General features: G+C 47.7%; 1 protein-coding gene across 1 annotated transcript in view; it reads left to right on the top strand.

Moving 5' to 3' along the window:
- The window catches only part of EPAS1 (endothelial PAS domain protein 1), an 86,837-nt gene that overhangs the window by 27,685 nt on the left and 39,251 nt on the right, over nucleotides 1–19,901 (top strand). The window contains exon 2 of the mRNA XM_014833260.3: nucleotides 19,031–19,221. Within this exon, the coding sequence (XP_014688746.3) occupies nucleotides 19,031–19,221 (191 nt within the window). The remainder of the gene's footprint in view (nucleotides 1–19,030; nucleotides 19,222–19,901) is intronic.

Here is a 19,901-nt window from a genome sequence, read left to right as displayed (position 1 = left end):
TGCCTTGAAGAATGAGTAGAGGCCAGGTTGGCAGATAAGATGAGTAGAGGCATCAAGTACTTGCATACCCCCACCGGGACCCTCCATACTACTCCTCACTAAGCAAACATGGGAGGCGGCAGAGCCAGTTGGGTCTCGTGCTTCCTCCTAGGGAAGGAAATGAGATGGAAAAGACAGATGAGGCGCAAGCATGAGCTCCCGGGCCTCCACCGGTCACTGAGAATTCCTGCTCCTCACCCAAGCAGTCAGCGATGGCCTGGCTTGAGAGGCCGGTTAGTGACATCCTGGCTTCAGATGAGCAGACCACAAACCCTCACAGCCCTCTGCTGAATTTCCTTCACAGTAAAGAGCCCAGAAATCCTGGTAATACATGTCAGTACATTTTAGTTATGTAGCACCCTCCGTGAAGGCACAAGTGCATCTCGTATTTGTCATCAAAACACACCTTCACACAAGCAGCCACAAAGGGAGGGAGGACAGAGGGGGTCATGGAGGGTCAGAAGGGTGAAGGGTGCAGTGACTTGTTGTTATAACCCTTCAGAGAAAGTTGGAGGTGAAAAATGTTCAGAACTCCAGTCTGCCTTCCAGGCCAGTGTTCTAAGCACCTTTCTTCTCCCAAATTTTACCCTTGTCTCATTCCCCCTTTCCCCCTCCTTTCCTTTCATAAAAAAGTTATTTTTTCCCAAATAAGCAAGACGGAATCAAACTTTGCAACCTCCAAATGTATGAAATAAACATTATTCCTAATGAGCCTCTGGGAAAGTGCTCACCTTTGAACTTGGCCAAGGATTATGGGGGAAAGAAAAAGTCTTAAGAACTTGATGGAGTGTTAGAGCTTCCTGGATTTTTAAAGTCAAGTTACATATTACATTTCTTTTCCTTAATAAGGGCAGTTCCAGAAAGCCTTCCTGGATGATTAGACCATGTCCAAAAGCGGAGACCTATGGTTGGCTACTGACGCTGGTTTGGGGATTGTCATCTGGCTGCTAGGCAACAACAGGGTAGGAGGCACAGTTTCTAGAATGCTCCTGCTTCCCTAGGAGTCAGGCCCTACTCTCTCAGTCCTTGCAAGGCAGGAGGAGGAACATGTAGGCTAGCCTAGTTTGAGGGAAGAGGAGACAGAAGAGGAAGATGCTTAAGAGAAGCTGGCAGCAGAAAGGTGATAGGATCAAGGAATCTTGCCTCTAAGATAAGCTTTTATTTCTAGAGACCTTGCCTGTTCATCGGCCTGTGTTCATCTCTATTTCTCATTCTAAGAAAAAATAATAAGATTTCTATTTAAAAAATAGAACTTTCCTAAAGATCGAATACCACTGGCCCTCCGTATAGCTTCTGCCTGCCTCATATGGAACATCACACATTTTAATTTCCCTAGCTATCCCCTCACAGCAAAGAAGTTCGCCTCTGGGCATCAAGAGGAGTCATTCACAGAATGACTTCAATCTAACTAAGAATGTGTCACTGCTGAACATATTCTGATTGAGGTCCCAGAACATTTGTGCTGCCCTGTGTTTGTTGTAACTCATAGAAGAATCAGTAATATTTTGTTTTCCTTTTCTCGAAGCTTTTCCTCCATGTTTCCATCTTAATGCTTTTAAGCATGACAGAGTCAACAGGCTGTGTGCTCCCCCGCCCCGGTGATGGCATGAACTGCACCAGGTACTCCCTGTCCCACAGAGATCCGGGGTAAAAGGCTTTACAGAATCCAGAAATGTGGATGGCCATTTCTGAGCTGTTGCTGCTTTGTGGAAGCGGCTGTCTGTCCCTCCCTCCAATCCCCGTGCACAAAGCTGGCCGCACACAGGTGTTCACTACCCAGCCCTTGAATCGAAAGTATCCCACGCACAGGCGTTTCTCCTGTTCAGCACCTGGGCAGCGCAGCTTATCTTTTAAAATGAGCCATCCTGCAAAGAGCAGGTTCCCCGGTGGCCTCTGGGTTTGTCAGAGGTGCTTTAGAATTGGCAACTTAGCTGTGACCTCAGAAGTCTTGGCTCTGGCAAGGCAAAGTCTTTGCGCTAAAACAGGCTCAGTGCCCATGGAGATAATCACCTCTTGTAATATCCACACAATCGTCTCATTGTCAAAGCACAAGGAATGCAAAAATAGAAGAAATGCCACAACAGGGTTGCCCCATGGTTCAGCTAACCCAGGATTCTGCTTCTGGCTGAGGGCACCTTGGGACACCTTGGGAGGGACCATCCCAGCCGTCGTTCTGGAGATCAGCCCCCGTTGGTAAGGCGTGAGCTGAGGGCCCCTTCACCCTGAGCTGAGCGCTTCACCACACCTGATTCTATACCACCTCTTTGTCCTGGCTAACTCCTAACTCCTGTTTGTCCTTAAAATCTCACTGAGAAAGCCTTCCCTAAGGCTCCCTTTCTCCCTGCCTTGGGTTCTGGCACCTCTGTGCTCCCGGGGTGCTCATTACTGACTTCTACAATGGCTTCAATGCTGCCGCGCACATGGGGTGTGCCAGGCATGATGCTAATCATGCCACACGTACCTATCAGTTACCCCTCACAGGAGCTCTAGGCGGCAGGGACTTTTAGAGTAACCGTTGTACAAGACATTGAGGTTTTGAAAAACCTCAGTGACTTGCCCGGGGTCACAGAGGAAGTGTCTGAGCTCCTAAGCCCAGGTCGTCCATCTGGCCTCATGCCCTGGTCTGCTTGTCTGTCTCCCTCACTAGGCTGTCAGCTCATTGAGAGCGAGGACTTGCCTTTCCTTCTGTATCCCTAGAGCCTGGCGTGGACACTCAGTAAATGTTGAATTAATAGAAGCTAAAACTCACCAAACGTAAACCCCAGATGGGCTTTCAGTTCCAAAGAGCCACACTTCTTGCAAAAATGCTAAAATGCAAAGGAGCACTTGCTCTTTTAGCCAAGTAATCGTGGCTTTTTAGAACTCTGGTTGCTTCAGAACTTTGTTCTTGGTGCCAGAGAGTTGTGGGGTGTTGCCGGTTACAGCGGATACAGGACACATGGGTTTGTCACAATCTCCAAGACAATCAGAAGTCACTCCAATGAAACCAAAGCTACATCTGGCCTTTTTAAAATAATTAAGAGGAACACCTAAGCAGGAAAACAGAAGAGAGCATTTCCTAGTTGATTCTGGAGAACATGAGCCTTTTCCTTCGACATGCTGGCTGCAGGATTCGGAGTGTCCTGGGCACGGCTGCAAGGCGACTCATGAAAGCCTCTGGGATTATACAACCACGTCCACTCAGGTCTCCCCACACCGGGCTAATCTTCTAAATTGTTTAATCGAACACGGTGCGGCCTCTGAGGCTTCAGAGACTTTGGGGCTGTTTTTTTCCTAGGCTTAAAGTCTTTCTCTGCTGCTGACTCACATGTTAATTATTGCTTTCCACAAAGTAGAATTAACAGTGCTACAGCACTGGCCTGCCTGGGTGTTATACAACTGCTTTATCTGCCAGCCCAGCACTGAGTATGCGGGACGGCTGCTGTGTGGCCAACGGGCCCTTCCTGAGTGGTCAGGGCCATGGGCATCACAAACACAGAGCAACCCAACCTTTGCTTCAGAGTCACCGGGGAGAGGCTGCTGGAGGTGCCCTGCTTGGCCCAGGAAACAGAGGGTTAACTGCCCAGTCTTTTGACCCAAATCTCTGGAAAAGTGTGGCAAAGAGTTTCAGTTCCCTGTTACCTGTCAGTGTTAATGGACAGAACTGGTGTTTCACAGAAAAAATAGCCACTTGTTTTCTCTTTGACTGCTGGGCTGGATAATGAAGTAAAAATGACATTATCGCTAATAAAAGTGATTTGCAGAAATCACGGATAGAATCTCAGCAGCAGAGATTTGCCATTAGCAGGTTAGTCAGATAAGGGGAGCAGCTGGATCCTATTAACCCCCTCCTGGTCTGGTGTGTGGGTGGGGAGGGGGTTGAGGTTTGGATTTTTAAACAGTGACGTTTAGGCTAATGGTGTTTATAGCCTGTTTATAGTGTTTATTCCAGAGTGTAGGTCATTCTCAAACCCCACTTGGTGACCTTTAGGGTTGTCATTGGGCTTTTCATTTGTTTCTTAGGATTTTTGTGTTTAGTAGCTTTTTTTTGGTTTGGCTTAGCTCATATTCTTACCTCCATGTGACATCACGAAAGGGGTGGAACCCTAGCCAAGCCGTGGCATCCTCCCTGCCAGAGATCTGACTCCAGAAGGGCATCTCCACATGTAATGCGAGGGCTTTGGGTGGTGTTGGGCAACAGATTGTTCTCTCGTGTCAAGGAGGTGGGATCAGAGGCAGAAACCTCCCTGGTCCCATCTGGAGAGGGAAGGGGAGGAGAGAAGAGCAGGGAAGGACAGGGGCCACCCCTGTCCAGGCTTGTTGAACAGTGTCAGTGAAAGCTGACTGGCATCTGGCTCACTGAATACCCCCTGTGATGTCAACAGCAGGCACAGCCAGCAACTTCTGTATGAAAACATCCTTAGGGTATGTGGATCTGTTTCCTGGGACAGTGAGGAGTCATCGGATGTTAGGCAACCCACTGATGAACGCGGCCACCGTCACTTCTCTTTATTAACCTGCTTTCCTCTCAGAAAGCACCAAAGCATTATAACTCTGTAATCTTAATCCTGCACTGGAGGAGCGTGACTGGAGCATTTGCTCCAGCTCTCTGTCCTGCGTCTGAACGAGCTGGACAAAACTGTCATTGCTGGAGTAAGGGATGGTACCAGGCTCCGTGATAAGTAAGAAGTTTGACATTTAGCATCTGCCCTAAGAAAAGACCCTTAAAATAAAGAATAATAAGGTGATGCTACCTTACAGTTAAGTGATAACAGATCAATTCTCCAGGTGTTCAGGGTAAGGGTGGGAGGGGAGATAGTGGAGGCTGGGTAGAGTGATCAGAAAAACCTCTGTGGAGGTGGTGGGCCTTTGTTGGCTCTGAAAGTAAAGTATAGGGTTTGGAAGGTCAGAAAGGAAGGATTGCATTTTAGGTAGAAAAAAATAACTGGGCGGCAGGCAAGCGTGCTGAGTTATGGGGCTGCAGTGTGAAGTGTCATCTGGCTGGAGCAGGGAGGGTGCTGCAGGCTTGTGGCAATGAAAGTTGGGAAGCAGGGTCGGGGCTGGTAGACCTTCAGGAGCTTCTAGAGCTTGGACTTCATCTTGAGGGCAGTAGGGAGCCACTCCCATTTTTAAATAGGGGAGTGACATGCTGAAATGGTTTGGGGGTAAGGGGGTGGACTAGTGAGCTGTTCCTCTCCCTGAGATCTGAGTGGAATTATATTCTTCTTCATCAGTGGCCAAGGACGGGGCAAGGGGAGACAGCTAGAAGATGAGGCTCAAGTCTGTGAAAATAAGCAGAACACCACCGGAGCCAGAGGAGGCGTGCACCATGGGTGAAGTTGGTTTTCGTCCCATGGGTAGCGTGGATGAGTTACTGTTCAGCAAGAATGCCTTGCTGAGGTCTCTGTGGACCGAGCGGAGGCTCTAGCCTGTGGTGCCTGAGGGTTTCCACCATATTTAGGGCTCCTAACAAAAGGGCTTGTTTCCCCTGGCTTTGCTGCCCAGAAAGAGAGGTTCTCATCCTCGCTGTCCAGTGACAAAAGCCCAGCCAGCAGGAGAGGGATCCAGGCTGGCTTCTGCACTGCCCACCACCTGGTACCTCAGCCACTAACTAGTCAACAGGCCAGGCAGTTATCTGATCATCTGACTTTATATACCAGTCCTTTTGTTGTTGAACGCCCTCCTCTGTGCTTGGCACCTTGTGGATACTCAACAGTGTTTGTTGAATGAATGCTTTCTCCCCATTCTGACTTTTCCAGTCTTCCACCCTGCCCTCCAGCTTGTCCCCTCACCCCTGGCACCCCTGCTCCTTCCCCAACAATATCTTTGTCCTTCTCCTCCCTCCTGATTGCCTCCCCATACCGGCTGATCCTTCAGATACCCCTCCAGCACAGAGCCCTCCCTGCATTGTCCAACCTTGCAGACTTGTCCTCTCAAATTCCCGTTGCCTTGACTGACTCCCGCACCAGTCCTTCGGGACTTCTTTGCAAGCTCCCAGAGGTCAGGAACAGTCACTCCGTGTTTCGTTCTATTGCTCCCAGCCCCAGCACATGAAGAGGGATTCATAAATATTTGTTGAATGAGTGGAGAGAAAAAGCTAGTGCTGGGGAAAACAGCACAACCTGTTTCCCAAATTGCTCAATATCATCATTTGAGAGCATGCTTGGGGAAGACTTTTTGGCATTTCCCGTGGCTTTTGATGACTTCTCTCCCCAGGACGGAGTGTAGCTTCCTAAATGTGCATGAACATCTCTCTTCTCATCGTAGTATGATGGCACAGAACTGGGAGAAAGCAGGGGCTTGTGCTGTGGCCGAGAATCACATCCCACAGTTCTGGACACATGACCATGTGAACAGGCTGAAAAGCGGGCTCTAAAGGAAGCCCAGGAGAGGAAGGGTCTCTGAGATTCTCTCTGGGCTCCTTTCTCTCTCCTTTCATTTTTCCTTTGTCTTTGCTTGCTTTCTTCTTTTTTTAAATACGGAGGGGAGAAAGGGTTATGGATGGGGAGGAAAGTGAGAAGTCCTGTGCTCCCCCCCTTCTCTTGCTGTTTTGAAATACTTTAGGTACCAGGCACCAGAAGTTCCCAGTGCCAGATTGGGATTAGTAAAGCCAATCCTAGAGTATTTCACTATTTGCATATTATCAGGCATCAGTTCCGATTAAAAGACTAAACAAATGTTATTTTCATTGAAATTGAACTGTCTGAATTAAAGAAGAGAGAACTGACCCTTAAAATCATATTCTGTACTTGAAAAGAGTTCTCCCCGTCAACTGTCTATTCCAGTGATGGCTTTTTAAATTTTTTCACCCAGAATGACGACACCGCGAGGGAAATTTCTGCCCCCTCCTTCCTGAATATACCCAGCGCTGGCCCCTGAGGCGGCCCAGTTCTGTTTTCTCATGACACAGTGATTATTTTTGGCATTGCACATATTTTCTCTAATGTTATTACCTCCCCTCCCCGGCCCCCCGTTGCCTTTTGAGGAGCAATTGTTTCAGCAACTCCGCGTACATCAGGGGGTTAATTTTAGTTCAGTGTGGTGAAGAGGGGGCACTGGGAGGAGGCAACTTTTGCCTCCTCTGCAGCACCCCAACCCCCACGTTAGTGCAAACGCAGAGGACCTCTCCCCCCGCTCATGAAAGAGCTGGCTTTCACCGAGGCTCTGTGCTCACCATTCATCCTTTTTGCAGGCAAGGCTTGAGGCGATATCTAGAGGTGACGCTGGGGGCTGCACCTCAGGGATGGCATCTTAATGACTTGACTTGGCGGGTGTTAGAACAGTCCCATTCAGAGTGAGTTCACTCCCTGTGCAGTTGGCTCGCTCAGCCTCTGTCCATAGATGTTCTCTTGTTCACGCTGCATGAGGAAATGGAGATTTCCAAGTGGGAAGCAGCTTCCCATTGCTTTAACTCTTCACTGAAGGGAAGAGGAACTGCAGAGAACTAAATAAAACCTAAGCTGGCCCAGCTGCAGTTCCGGGGAGAGGAGCAAGGCCGGGGCTGGGGATGGAGGCCAAGGCAGCTGGGATCACTTTTTCTTTCCTCTCCGAGAGGGAAAAGAGAAGAGCAAAGGGCACACTTGAATTGTCCTTACAGTCAATTAGCAAATATTTACCCACTTTGTCTGCCCTGACCCAAGGTCCTGTGAAGGATGCACAGAAGTAGAAGATGTTGTGTCTGTGCGCCACCCCCCACCCCTCCATGGCACCAAGGTATTTACAGCCCAGTTGGAGCAGCAGGAGGTTTGCAGAGAAAATCCAGCAAGACAGGGAGACCTTCGGGGAAAGTAGAGCCTGAACTGACCCCAGGGAGGGAGTTTTAAGAAATAATAAAGGATGAGATGATAGAGGTGGGCAAGATGTGAAGGAGGAGAGGGACATCAAAGTAGGATTAGTGAAATCTCATAAAGAAATATAGAAAAAGAATAAGATTCTTCCTGGCAGAAGAGGAGACCTGACTCCTTAGAATTTAGGTGGCTGTGGATAAGGACAGCATCAGGGTAGCACTGACCCTGCCAGACATTGACATCCCCATCATGTCCTTGGTCTCGAGATCTCATGTGCCCCTGGGTCTCTTTCTACTCAAAGAGTAGACACAGACCTATAGAATCAGCATCGCGGGGGAGGTTGTTAGAAATACAGAATCTCAGGCCCCAGACCAGACCTACTGAGTCAGATACTGCATTGTAACAAGATCCTGGGGGATTCATGTGCACAGTCAAGTTTGAGAAGTGCCGGTCCATGTGACTCCACAGGCAACTGTGAGCAGCACTAATTCAGACCCTAAACTTGATTCAAAGAGTTGGGAACACACATGCACACACACATGCACAAGCATCTTTGAGTGTCTCTGCATTATGGCTCTTCACAGATAGAAACCTTTTATTCTAATTAAGAATTGGATTAGAATTCTTATGAAAGATCTAGAACAGTGAGTGACTTTAAGGAATTCACAGAACAGAAATCATTTAAATGGTTTTTATCTAATGTCTCCAGGTGTACCACTTTGTACGGTTTATGCTTTAGGGGACACCAAAAGAAGGGATGATGGGGTTCTTTGCCTCAAGACTTTGTGATCTAGTTAGGGAGACTGAAGCTTCAGAAGTGAAATAAATGGAGAGCCACTCAGGGCCGGATGGTGCCATGTGGAGTCTCTGAAGTGGGATGTGGAGAAGTCAGCACAGGTGAGGTCTGCCTGGAGGAAATGGATGGTGGGAGGCCCTGAAAGATGAGTGCAATTTAGACAGGCCCAGGGGATGACGAGCAGGCTCCAGGAAGGGTATGGGGAGGGGGAAGAGCAGGGGCTGTGGCCTAGAGGCTACAGGGGCAGTAAGCTGCTCCCCACTCCCTCCAGAGAATGCGCTCGCTTCATGCTGGGGAATTCGTTTTACATCTCAGGCACTTTTTTCTTTATCCTTCTGCTGTGCAATTTCTTTGTCAGATTTCTTAGCTGAAGGCAGTGTTGTAGGAACAGGAGGCTGCACAGGCAGAATGGCTTGAGCCAAACCACAGATTGTGCTGTTGGAAGCTTGTGGTGTCCAAAGGAAGAAGGCTGCTGACGAATAGAAGCCCTAAGGAAAAACTCTAAATCAGATCTAGTAACAGCTTGAGTGTGGGAAATACCGTCAGCAAGAGAAATGGCACCAAGGAAAATAGTCTAGTGAAACGAAACACCTCATCTGGGGACTCTGATAGTAAAGTAAGAATTATTGTTATTATTATTTTTAAGACAGACATCTCCTAGCAGAGAAAAGGTATCTTGCTGGGCCTGGTTTGTCCGTTGCGGGGCTGACTTAGGGTCAGACAGTGACCAGGATGTCCCTTTTGTGGCTTCCCAGCTCAAGAGCTCATCAAATTAAGTATCCTTAGAGGGCTTCACCCCCAAACCACCCAGCTCAGCTAAACGGTTTGAACCTGCAAAAGGGACCTGCTTCTGGGCATTTGGGGGAAGGTTGCCTGATTGCAATCAAGAGTATGCGATGTAGGGTCAAATTGATAGGGCTGAGTGCTGGCTCCATCACTGGGTAATTCTGGGCATGTCACTAACATCCTTGGGGTCTGTTTCCTTATGTGCAAGATGGGGATGATGCTGTACCTACCTCACCAGATTGTTTCAGGATTAAATCAGAGGCAGTATGACGAGAGTTCTTTATCAATCGACAAGTATTACATGTTCTCTCCTAGCTGCAGGAGAAGCGGCACCCTCTCAGTTTGCTGGGATTAATTAGTCCCTCAGCTGGACTCCGCACAGTGGAGAGGGTCAGGCAGTGGCAGGTATCAGAGGCCAGAGGGAACAATGGAGAGTCAGGCAAATGTCCCCTGTGGCTACTTGCTTTCCTCCTCTTTTCATAGGTGCCTATGCCACCGAGACTTCTCCATCAGCGCAGTGGATATGGTGAGAGCGGGGTAGATGGAAAGAACACTATTTTTACATTGGGGGATGAGGTCCTGCTGACCAGTAAGAGTGGCCATCTTTGCAGGACTGGATTCTCCAATTTCAGTACCGTTGGTCATCTCTCTTCAGATGTTTTAACCTGGATATGGCATGAGGGAGAGAGAAAGCCTGAGAGAGCCAGTGACTTGGTGGGGAGAGTTTCTGAGATGGGGAGCACATCCTGCTTTCCTTCCCCCGGTATCTCCCTCCTCTGGGGCCCGCTTTCTGTGACAGCGGCCGTGGTCCTGAAGGTACCGATCTTGCCAAATCCGTCTCCTCAGCTTTCACAGGGGGTCGCTCTGAGGAAGCTGTGGGGAGCTGGCAGCAACCTGGATAGGTGTCATCTTTTATTATAAAAAACAAATTAAAGAGCAACACCTGATACAAAGGTAGTCATCATACTGTCATTTATAACAGCTAGAAATTAGAAACTGTATCTGAACGGTCAAGTGCATTGTGATCCACCCACACGATATGATATTGCTGGCTGTTATGAATATTTTTAGAGAATTCTTAAAAATGTGATAAAATGTTAAGTAAAAAGCCATAAATCCAGTGAGATCTCAGGTTTTTCTCTTTCCACCTTTCTGTACTTTCAAAGTTGTCTATGCTAAATATGCATTACCCTTATTTCCTCCAAAGCATTTTTTAGAAATGAAATGAACTGTTAAGGTTATGAGATGGTGATGCATAATGGTCTGTTTCCAGTTGACATGTCTAGTGCTAGTTGGCAATGGGCTCTCTGTTCATGTTTCCTTGAAAAACTCAGAGCTCAGGGGTTTGTTCCAGCTGCACACATTCCTGTTAGCTTCCTGAGCCTCAATTTTCCTCGTCTCTAAAATGGGAATAATGGTACCTGCTCTTTCTATCCTACTAGGTGAGATTTACAGATTAATTTATAACGTGCTGTATCAACTGTAATGATTGGCATAAACTATAATGATAATTAGTGGTATGACTCACTAATAAGTTGAATAAGGAGGACCCCACTAAGGTTTGGGCTGGGTGAAGCTAAGCATGGGGACCGTTCGTCACTGTTGCTCCTGTACATGCACGGCTTTTCCCAGCTGGGCTGGAGACCACACATGTCCTCAGATTACGTAAGGAGCTGGGTTATCTGGAGCCCCAGATGGGCTGTACCTATGGGGCTGCTTGGTAATTGTGTCTGCTGCTCTCTTCTCCGAGGCTGCCTGGAGCCGAGAAGGCCACCAGATAAGCATCTCCAGTGGGCCCCAAGCAGAATTGACCATTAGAGGGCCATGTTGGGTGGGCCCCAGACATTACTGTCAGCTCTGAATGCAGTCCAGGCCCTGTCTCCAGGGGCGCCGACTCTCAGCGTGGGTCAGGGAGCCAGGGGCTCAGCGCCAGAGGAGGGGAGGTTGGGAGGCTGAGGTATGAGACGCTTTCCAGGATTCTTCCTTCAGGGAAGGAGTGAGTGAAAATATCCATTCCTGGGTTAGCCACTCCAGCCCTCACCTCTTCTTTGTGTTCCTCGTTTAGGACTTTCAGTACAGTAGTCTGTAGTCCTAGTCTCATCTCCAACTGGGCTGTGGGCTCTTTCAGGCAGAGACCATGCCCCTCATCAGAGGAGTGCGCCCTGAAGTGTACTGATGCCTTTTCCCCCTGTCCAGGTCTGTCTGATCTGCCCAGTTCCTCGTCACTTGGCTAATTTAACTTCTACTTTGACTGGCCAACATTGATGCCTTTTCCTCCCCTATATAATAAATACCTCTACAATCACTACTGCCTTTGGACAAACATCCAAATGTACCCGGAAAGTCAGCCCTCAGAACCCTGCCCTCTTCTAAAACATTTTTGCCACTCCTTTTGAATTGCCTTCAGAGCCAAAGACCATTCTCTTGAATACCTTCAATTGTGGCAAGCCCTTATCTTTGAGGGTACATTTTATTCTTTCAAACAACCAAGATCCATCCACAGCCAAGTCTGGTGACTAAAGGGGGTGGGTAAACGGGATACTATTGTTTGGGGTTAAAAATGCAGTGTGTTCTATGAAATGTTACGACTGATTTTCTTGTGTGGCTTTGACATTAATCCTAAAAGACCTCCCAAAATACTCAGAGCAACGGCCATTTCACAGGAACAAACTTTGTACCTTCTCCTGAGTGGCTTTTTTGAGGGGTAGCTGCCTTTTATGTGGCATCTGTTCAAGTCTCTGTCTCCTTATTTTCACCTCTGTCTTCTGTCAGCCATAGCGTCTGGAACAGGGATGGTCACATGATTGCCTAGATAAATAACCGTTTGGTTTATGATGGTGAGTCCACATTTGCTGGACGTAATGAATGTGGACACAGTGCATGGTAGACGGGAAGAGTGTGGTTAGGTTGAAGAAGTCGACCTGGGTTTCCGTTCTCCAAAGATGTGCAATCACAGGGTCAAAACCCGTGGTTTAATGAGCCCTGCAGGGGTCTCTGCAGCAGGCTAAAGCCGAGAACCACTGCTCTGCAAGAACGGGACCAACAGCACTGCATGATTTAAGTGAGGACCAGATGAGATTGTTTATGAAATGCACCAGCCCCAGCGCTCAATAAATATCGGTTTCCTTTTCCTTCCACCAAAAAAAAAACCCCCAAAACCAACCAAAAAAACACAGCTTTTTATTTATTTAGTTAAAGCTGACTGCTTTGCAACAGTAGTTCCCAAGCCTGGCTGCACATGAGAATCACATGGAAAGCTTTAAAACCCCCGATGCCCAGGCTGCACCCCAGACCTGTTAAAGCAGACTCTCTGGGAATAGGGGTAGGACCGAGGCATCAGTTTTTTAAGGCTCCTCTAGTGATTGCAGTGAGCAGCTGAGGCTGAGAAGCACCAGCTTTGGTTCTGCTCTAATTCAGTCTGTGAAGCAATCAACCCCTAGTAGGTGTCAGGGCCAGCTACTCATCCTGGTCTCTGGGACCTGAAGCTGGCATGTTCCTGTCTCCAGGCAGCCCTTGTGCAGCAGCCACACAGCCTCGCTGAAGGGTCACGAGAGCCCTCCCAATTGCATTTGACCTTCATTTCCTCCTTTCACAGCCTCCTGCAAATTGGCACCAGCTTAGAATTTTACCACCAACCAACAGACTGAGCCAAACTGGCTTAATTAGCTTCAGTGTCTTTCCCTAACCTGCTGAAATCCATTCTTCTAAGCCATCTAACCTTATAGCGTAACAGGCATATTGTTATGATAGCCTGATGGCCCACAGGTATTAAGCATGGGAGTCCTGATCACACTAAAGGTCAGGAGACTATAGCTAATTAGGCAACCAACCCCACTGATGCAGCTGGTGACATCTTGAGGGCCCCACGCTAGGCTGTGTTCAGAAACCAGGATCACCTTTTTTTTTTTTTAATTGAGGTAACATTGGTGTGTAACATTATATAAATTTCAGGTGTACATCATTGTATTTTGACTTCCGTATGGACTACATCATGTTCACCACCAAAGCCTAGTTTCCATCTGTTATGGTGCAAATGTCCCCCTTTACCCCATCACCCTCCCTCCACCCCCCTTCTCCTCTGGTAACCACCAGTCTGTTCTCTGTATCTATGTGTTTGTTTGCTGTTGTTGTTTTATCTCCTACACGTGAGTGAAATCATATGGACCATCTTACCCAAGAGCTGATAATGGTTCGTTTACTGACTTAAGTAGAGATCTGTAAGCCAGGCTTGCAGCAATGACCGAAAAATTAAGGGGACGTTTTTAAGATCGCAAAGCTCTAGACAAAGAGGTTTTTCCTGGCTGACTTGTAACGTGCACCTGCGGAAGCTTTAGGACAAACATTTTGCTTTATCTTTTGACTGGCTGCCTGGTCCTTAAGTGGTGGCTCCCCTTCGTCAGGATCCAATGTTTCAGAATTTGAGTTTCCAACTTGGTGAGGGTAAATATAAATGTGTATATTAACATGTCAAAAAAAAAAAAGAAGCTGCTTGTTTCCCCCTGCAGCATGGAGAGAGACGTACATGCAGGTTGGACCTGCAGCCTTTGTGGAGCAGTGTGGAGTCACTTCTGACGGCACCACACCCCAGCCCCAGCCCTGCAGTGACGCAGGCTGCTACAGCCGTCGGCGCTGATCCCCCTTTCTATTCACATGCCATTTGAACAGGATATCGGTTCTTAATCCTACTCCTAAAGTTCCAAGGCTTTTCCCAAGGTGAGCAGGTGCTCACTTAAGGTCAGAGTCTCCCCCATCTCCATGGAATCTTTATGTCACTGTATCTTTTTCGAATGTTAACCTTCCTCTTCTTCCTGTAATGTATGTGAACATCCAGTTTGCGGGAAAATATCTAACAGCACCGTGCTTGTCCAAAGTGTACAATAAATAGCGGTTTCTTTGCTGCCAGTGGAAAAACCTTTGATCTTGGACCCATAAGAACTAGGTTTGAGACTATGTCTTTTAGGAAGTTCTTAATCCCTCTAAATCTCCACTTCTTCATCTGTTAAATGGACTTAATAGTTCCTATCTCCCAGGGTTGTTGTGAGACTCACATGAGATAACACGTGTCGGAAAAATAATGCTTTCTGAACCCCTCAAGCACCGGGAGGTGGTGGTGTTTGTCCTTCTAGGATCAGCTGAAATCATGCCTCCTCTGACCTTGTTTGCTCACACCAGTTCGTTGCTTATCTTGACGACCTATAGTGTTTATTGCCTGTCCTTACTTCTGTGGTTAGTGGAGATGTTGCAAGTTGTTGGCTCCCTACCTAGACTGCATACTCCTAGAGAACACGGAATGTGCGCCTTGTCCACTCTGCAGTTTACATGGGCCAGCATGGAGCTCAGGAAACACTTCGGGGGTTGCACCAGGACACAGGTAACCAGGGCTAATTTTATGTCATGTGTTCCATATCCCAAGCATTGTGCAGGACCGTCCTGTGGTCGCACGAAGGCACCAAGAAAGACAGGAGCAGGAACTTTGTAGGATGAGCAATTTGGAATAATAAATAAATTTCTGAATCTTTTTTGATGATTTGGAAAACTTAGAATAAAATATCTCTTTACAGGGGCTGGCCCCATGGCCAAGTGGTTAAGTTTGCACTCTCCACTTTGGTGGCCCAGGGTTTTGCTGGTTCAGATCCTGGGCGTGGACCTAGCACCACTCATCAAGGCATGCCGAGGTGGCATCCCACATAGCAGAACCAGAAAGACCTACAACTAGAATATATTACTGTGTACTAGGGAGCCTTGGAGAGAAAAAGAAGAAGAAAAAATATTGGCAACAGACGTTAGCTCAGGCGCCAATCTTTAAAAAAACACAAAAAACGTTTTACAAGACCAGAGCATTCTATCTAACATGCCACGTCGAGAATTGTCATTAAAAAAAAAAAAATTCTGGTCTAATGCAGTTAATTCTAGGACCCATGTAGAGAGAGAATAAAGCTCAAATATTTCAGGAAATGAAGCCTCATTGACTTAAGAACGTTCAACAACATGACACAAAAAACGGGTCAAGATCAACCTGACCAACGAATACACTTCCAGCCCTGAGACGGCATTGGTTTGGTGATGAAGAACAGCTGCCATGGCCACAGTCTGAATGTGCCTGATGCTCAGATTGACCAGATAATGGGATTGTTAATATCTGTCATGATGGTTTTCATTTGAGGATATCAGGGCACAGAGAATGTTGTCTTGCTCCAAATGAGATAGCTAGATAGTCTCGTGGCCAATCTATTAAAATAGCCGCCCTCCTAACTTCCAGCCTCCTGTTTTATGTGCTGAGAGACCCAGCCTGTGACGCATTGGGCGAGGAAGTCGACTGTGTCTGCCTCAGTTGGGTTTAGGGAGGTCTTACCTTCACATTTAGCATTAATTATTCTTGTTCTTCAGTGTTACACATTTTTGCTTGTTCTTCCAAGAGTCAACAATAGACAGATATCTCTGGGCTGCGTCATGGTTAACTAGATCGTCTAATTAAAGTCACGCTGGTCCCAGAGTGCAACTGTGAAAACAAGGGAGCTAAAATGGAGCTCATGGTTTTTAAACCAAGAGGCTGTGTGAGATTCTCAGTCTTTCTTTTTCTAAATGTTAAGATGTTGCTGTTTATTTCTTGCTAAAGCCACTATCTCCTACTAATAAGTGGTAGAAAAAGTACTGGTCTACGAAGACGTGGGTTCTAGCCCTGACTCTGCTACTGATGAGCTGGATTGCCCTAGGAAAGTGACTTAACCTGGTCGGGCCTCAGTTTCCAGGTCTGCAAAATGGGGACAGCAGCAATGCCTGTCTTGCTCATCTCACACAGAGGTTGTGAAGATGGAATTAGGGAGCACCCAGGTGTCTCAGGACGTCTAAGTATCTGCCCACTGACTGTGTGCACTCTCCAAGGGCTTGTGCAGGCTTTCGCTTCGTGACCTTGGGCAAGTTACATATGTCTGAGCCTCAGCTTCCATGTGTTTAACTTGTGCTTGCAATACCTACCATATTGTGTTGTTAGGAAGATTATAATGAGGTAATATATGTAAGGTTCTCAGTGCAGTGCCAGGCACAAAAGTAGGTGGCAGTAAACATTTGTGTGGTCAAGGGAACATGGTAGGACCCAAATCTCAAATGACATTGCCAGACAGAGTGCTGACTCCTCACTGCCTTTTCCCTTCCTGACTCTTGCTCTCTGCCTTGTCTGCTCTTCCACTCTAAGGAAGGGGCAATGGTGAAGGGAAGCTCGGTGGCATGCAGACAGTGGCCCTGTGCTGGGGCTTGCTTCCGTCCCAGGATGGCTTCTCCAGACACCCCTAATGGCTGATCATGTGTTGATGATGCTGTTGTTGGGCAGTGCAGGGGTTGGTGCTGGAGAGTGGAATCCAGCATCTTAAAGATGCTGGCTCTCCTTTACCTGGCTCTCATGACACGCAGGCATGATGTGTACAGTTTGAGTCTCCTGTCCCCTTCCCGCCCTCCTTTCCTGTGCCAGGATGCCTGCAAACCTTGAACAGCTGCTTGTGCTGCCCAATCAGAGGTCAGGATTCAAATGCAAATGGGAGGGACTAACATACAAACTGCCACTAGAGGTCTGGTGCAAAAGCAAAGTGATCTAAGGCTGGTCCCGAGAGGGTGGGGAGGGATGGGGTGTGGGGGAGGGGGGAGTTCTGAGAGTGGGAACCAGGGGCAGAGGAGGAAGCAGGAGTTAGGTAGAGGAAACAGAAAAGGGAGACAGGACAAGAAAAACAATGTCACCTATTTCACGGTTTTTCTGAATGTTCTTCCTGACCATCACAGCTGTTAGACATTCTTCTCGCACTCTGAGTATATGATGCTTGATCCATCCAGGGAGCTGGATGTCCTGTTTTTCATAAAGTCAAAACAGTGCCTCTGCCCCAAATCTTGAGGGGTTTGAGAGGCATGTCAACATTCCGTAAATCCCCAAATACTGATTTTCTGTCTAGATTATAGGCAGCAAAGCCAAACAGAAGGGGAAGCAGCCTCTGGTCTTGGAAATCTGAGAAGGGAGGACAGAGAGAGCCAGCTGGAGTTGGCTGGATGAGCCTCAAGAGCCGTGAACTGCATTGGACACTTTTAAAAAAAGAAAATCAAGCTTGTTTATTAAACAAGCAATATAGATTATTTATAGAAACCTAAGAAAATACAGATAAGCACTAAGAAAAAAAATCCCCCCTAACCTCACTGATCTGAAACTGGTAACATTTTGGAGTTCAGAGAGGCAGGACAGTCGTTGATGGACAGAGCCTGGATTCTGGGGCCCACTTACCTGGTACCAGGCCCTACTTCTCCAGTTACCTGCTGAGAGGCTGCAGGTGGGCTACTTAGCCTGGACCTGTTTGCTCATCTGTAAATTAGGGATAACACTAATAACTACTTCCACGGGTGGTTGTGAGAATTTAAGAAGCGAATGCAGTGCTTAAAACAGCACTTGGAATATAGGAAGCACTAGCTATGTGATTGCTGTAGAAATAACACTTATTATTTTATTTCTAGACATTTTCCTATATAATGTATAGGAAGTATTATGTGTAATGCATACACTTCTGTGAAAACAGGGTTGTCCTGTGCTTTTGTCATGTTTTACTCTCATGATCATCTTTTCATGGACAGATTTGTTATTGTTAGCTAACGTTGTTGCTTACAGTTGGGATAGGCCTAGTGCTAAAGCCTTCACGTGAATTATCATATTCAAGCCTCACAATAACTCTGTGGGGTCAGTACTGTTATTACTTTCTTACAGATGAGGAAACTGAGGCTAAGCAGTTTTAATAATTTACCGTATAGAGCTGGCAAGTGGAGAAGTTAGAATTTCAGTCCAGGCACTCTAGCTTTTAAACCTGCCCGTGTGAGAACTGCACACGGGCTTGCTAAGAAGATCCAGGATTTCTTTAGGACTTCCTGAAAGAGGCAGGTTTGGGTGTGTGTCATCTTTCCTTCTGTCTTGCAGAGAAGAGGAAAATGCGCATGAGACAGGCTAGTACCTATGCTGGCAGGATTAGAGACGAATTGTGTTTGTGCTCACAACTTTTTAACCCTGGGCAGGTGTGCACTTTGGGACACCAGACTGACGGATCTCTGGCTGACTGTTCTTCTTGGGCTCTAATGACATTTTCGATTTTTGCTGTGAAAATCACTGATAGGAAATGGGATCTAAAGTCCAGTATTGGGCTTAATTTTTCCTAAGTGCATTTTATCCAGAAAGAGAACCTTGAAGCAGTTTTTCATCTTGTTCTCCAGAGCCTTTGACACAGCCGTCTGGACCACTGGCTGTAGCTCCTTTATACCCCCTCTCCATCCGGGGCATTCTCCCTCAGTCCCTAGATAACCCAGGACCAGGCCCAAGGCATTGCCACTTGATGAATTTAATCTGCGACTCTTTGCTCACCCCCTGGCCATGTGAAGCCCTGTTATGGACACCATGGGCCCACAGGAGGAGGAATGTGGTTGAGAAGACGCAAACACACATGAAAGCAGAGCTGACAGTGTAAAGCAGGCAGCATGTGGCGCAGACGACTGGTGCGAGCTTGGATCAGTTCAGTGGGAGAGTTCGGCTGTTCCATGGGTTGGGGGGCCCTAGGGGTGTCTTGACCAGGGGTGTGATAAGATAATAGTGATGTTTTAGGGTCTAATCCCTTCTCTCTCAATTTAGGAGTAGCTCAGAGAGGAGGAAGGAGAAGTCCCGAGATGCTGCAAGGTGCCGGAGGAGCAAGGAGACGGAGGTCTTCTACGAGCTGGCTCATGAGCTGCCCCTGCCGCACAGCGTGAGCTCCCACCTGGACAAGGCCTCTATCATGCGGCTGGCTATCAGCTTCCTGCGAACACACAAGCTCCTGTCCTCAGGTGAGGCTGGCACACTCCCCTAGGCTGGCGCCTATGGCACCCCTACTGGCCTGGCTTTACGCACAGGAGGCTCCATTGTGTCAGAGTTGGAAGGCCACTGGGAGGGTCTTCCTCCCTGGGAACTCCCATCCTGCAAAACGGCCACCCACAGAAATGCCATCCTTAGTGCTTTATTCCTTCCTGTTGAACATCTCCTTTCTAGCAATGAGCTTTATGATAATACAGCCATGGGATGAAGAACAGGGGTGGCACCAAGGAAGCGCCTGGGCACCGTAGGCTGAGAAGGACAGAGGGGGCTGGGAGAACAAGAGCAGCTTTTGCTGGCTTCCTGGTGGCCTTGCCATCTGACTGTAAGACTCCGCTCCAGACTGAATCCTTAGGGAGCGTCCTGCTGCTTATCTTCCAGCTACCTTCTCCAGAAAGGCAGAGATGCGCCCATGCCATCTTTCCCTCTTACCAACCAGGATGCCAGGCAGATTATTTGGTGTCTCTGCTCTTGGTTTCCTCATCTGTAAAAAGGGGTTATAAATACTTATTGCACAGGGTGTCTGTGAGAATTAAGCTGTGTCTGTAACACACCTGACCCGGCCACGCTCATTCACACGGGGAGTCCGTGATGGATAACAGCCTCCCCATGGAACCAACTAATTCTCACTCTCCCTGGTGTCTGGGCAAGTCTC

Source organism: Equus asinus, chromosome 6 (assembly GCF_041296235.1).
Source record: "Equus asinus isolate D_3611 breed Donkey chromosome 6, EquAss-T2T_v2, whole genome shotgun sequence".
Lineage (NCBI taxonomy): Eukaryota > Metazoa > Chordata > Mammalia > Perissodactyla > Equidae > Equus > Equus asinus.
The sequence above is the reverse complement of the archived record's forward strand: the minus strand, read 5'-3'. Positions and strand labels throughout refer to the sequence as shown.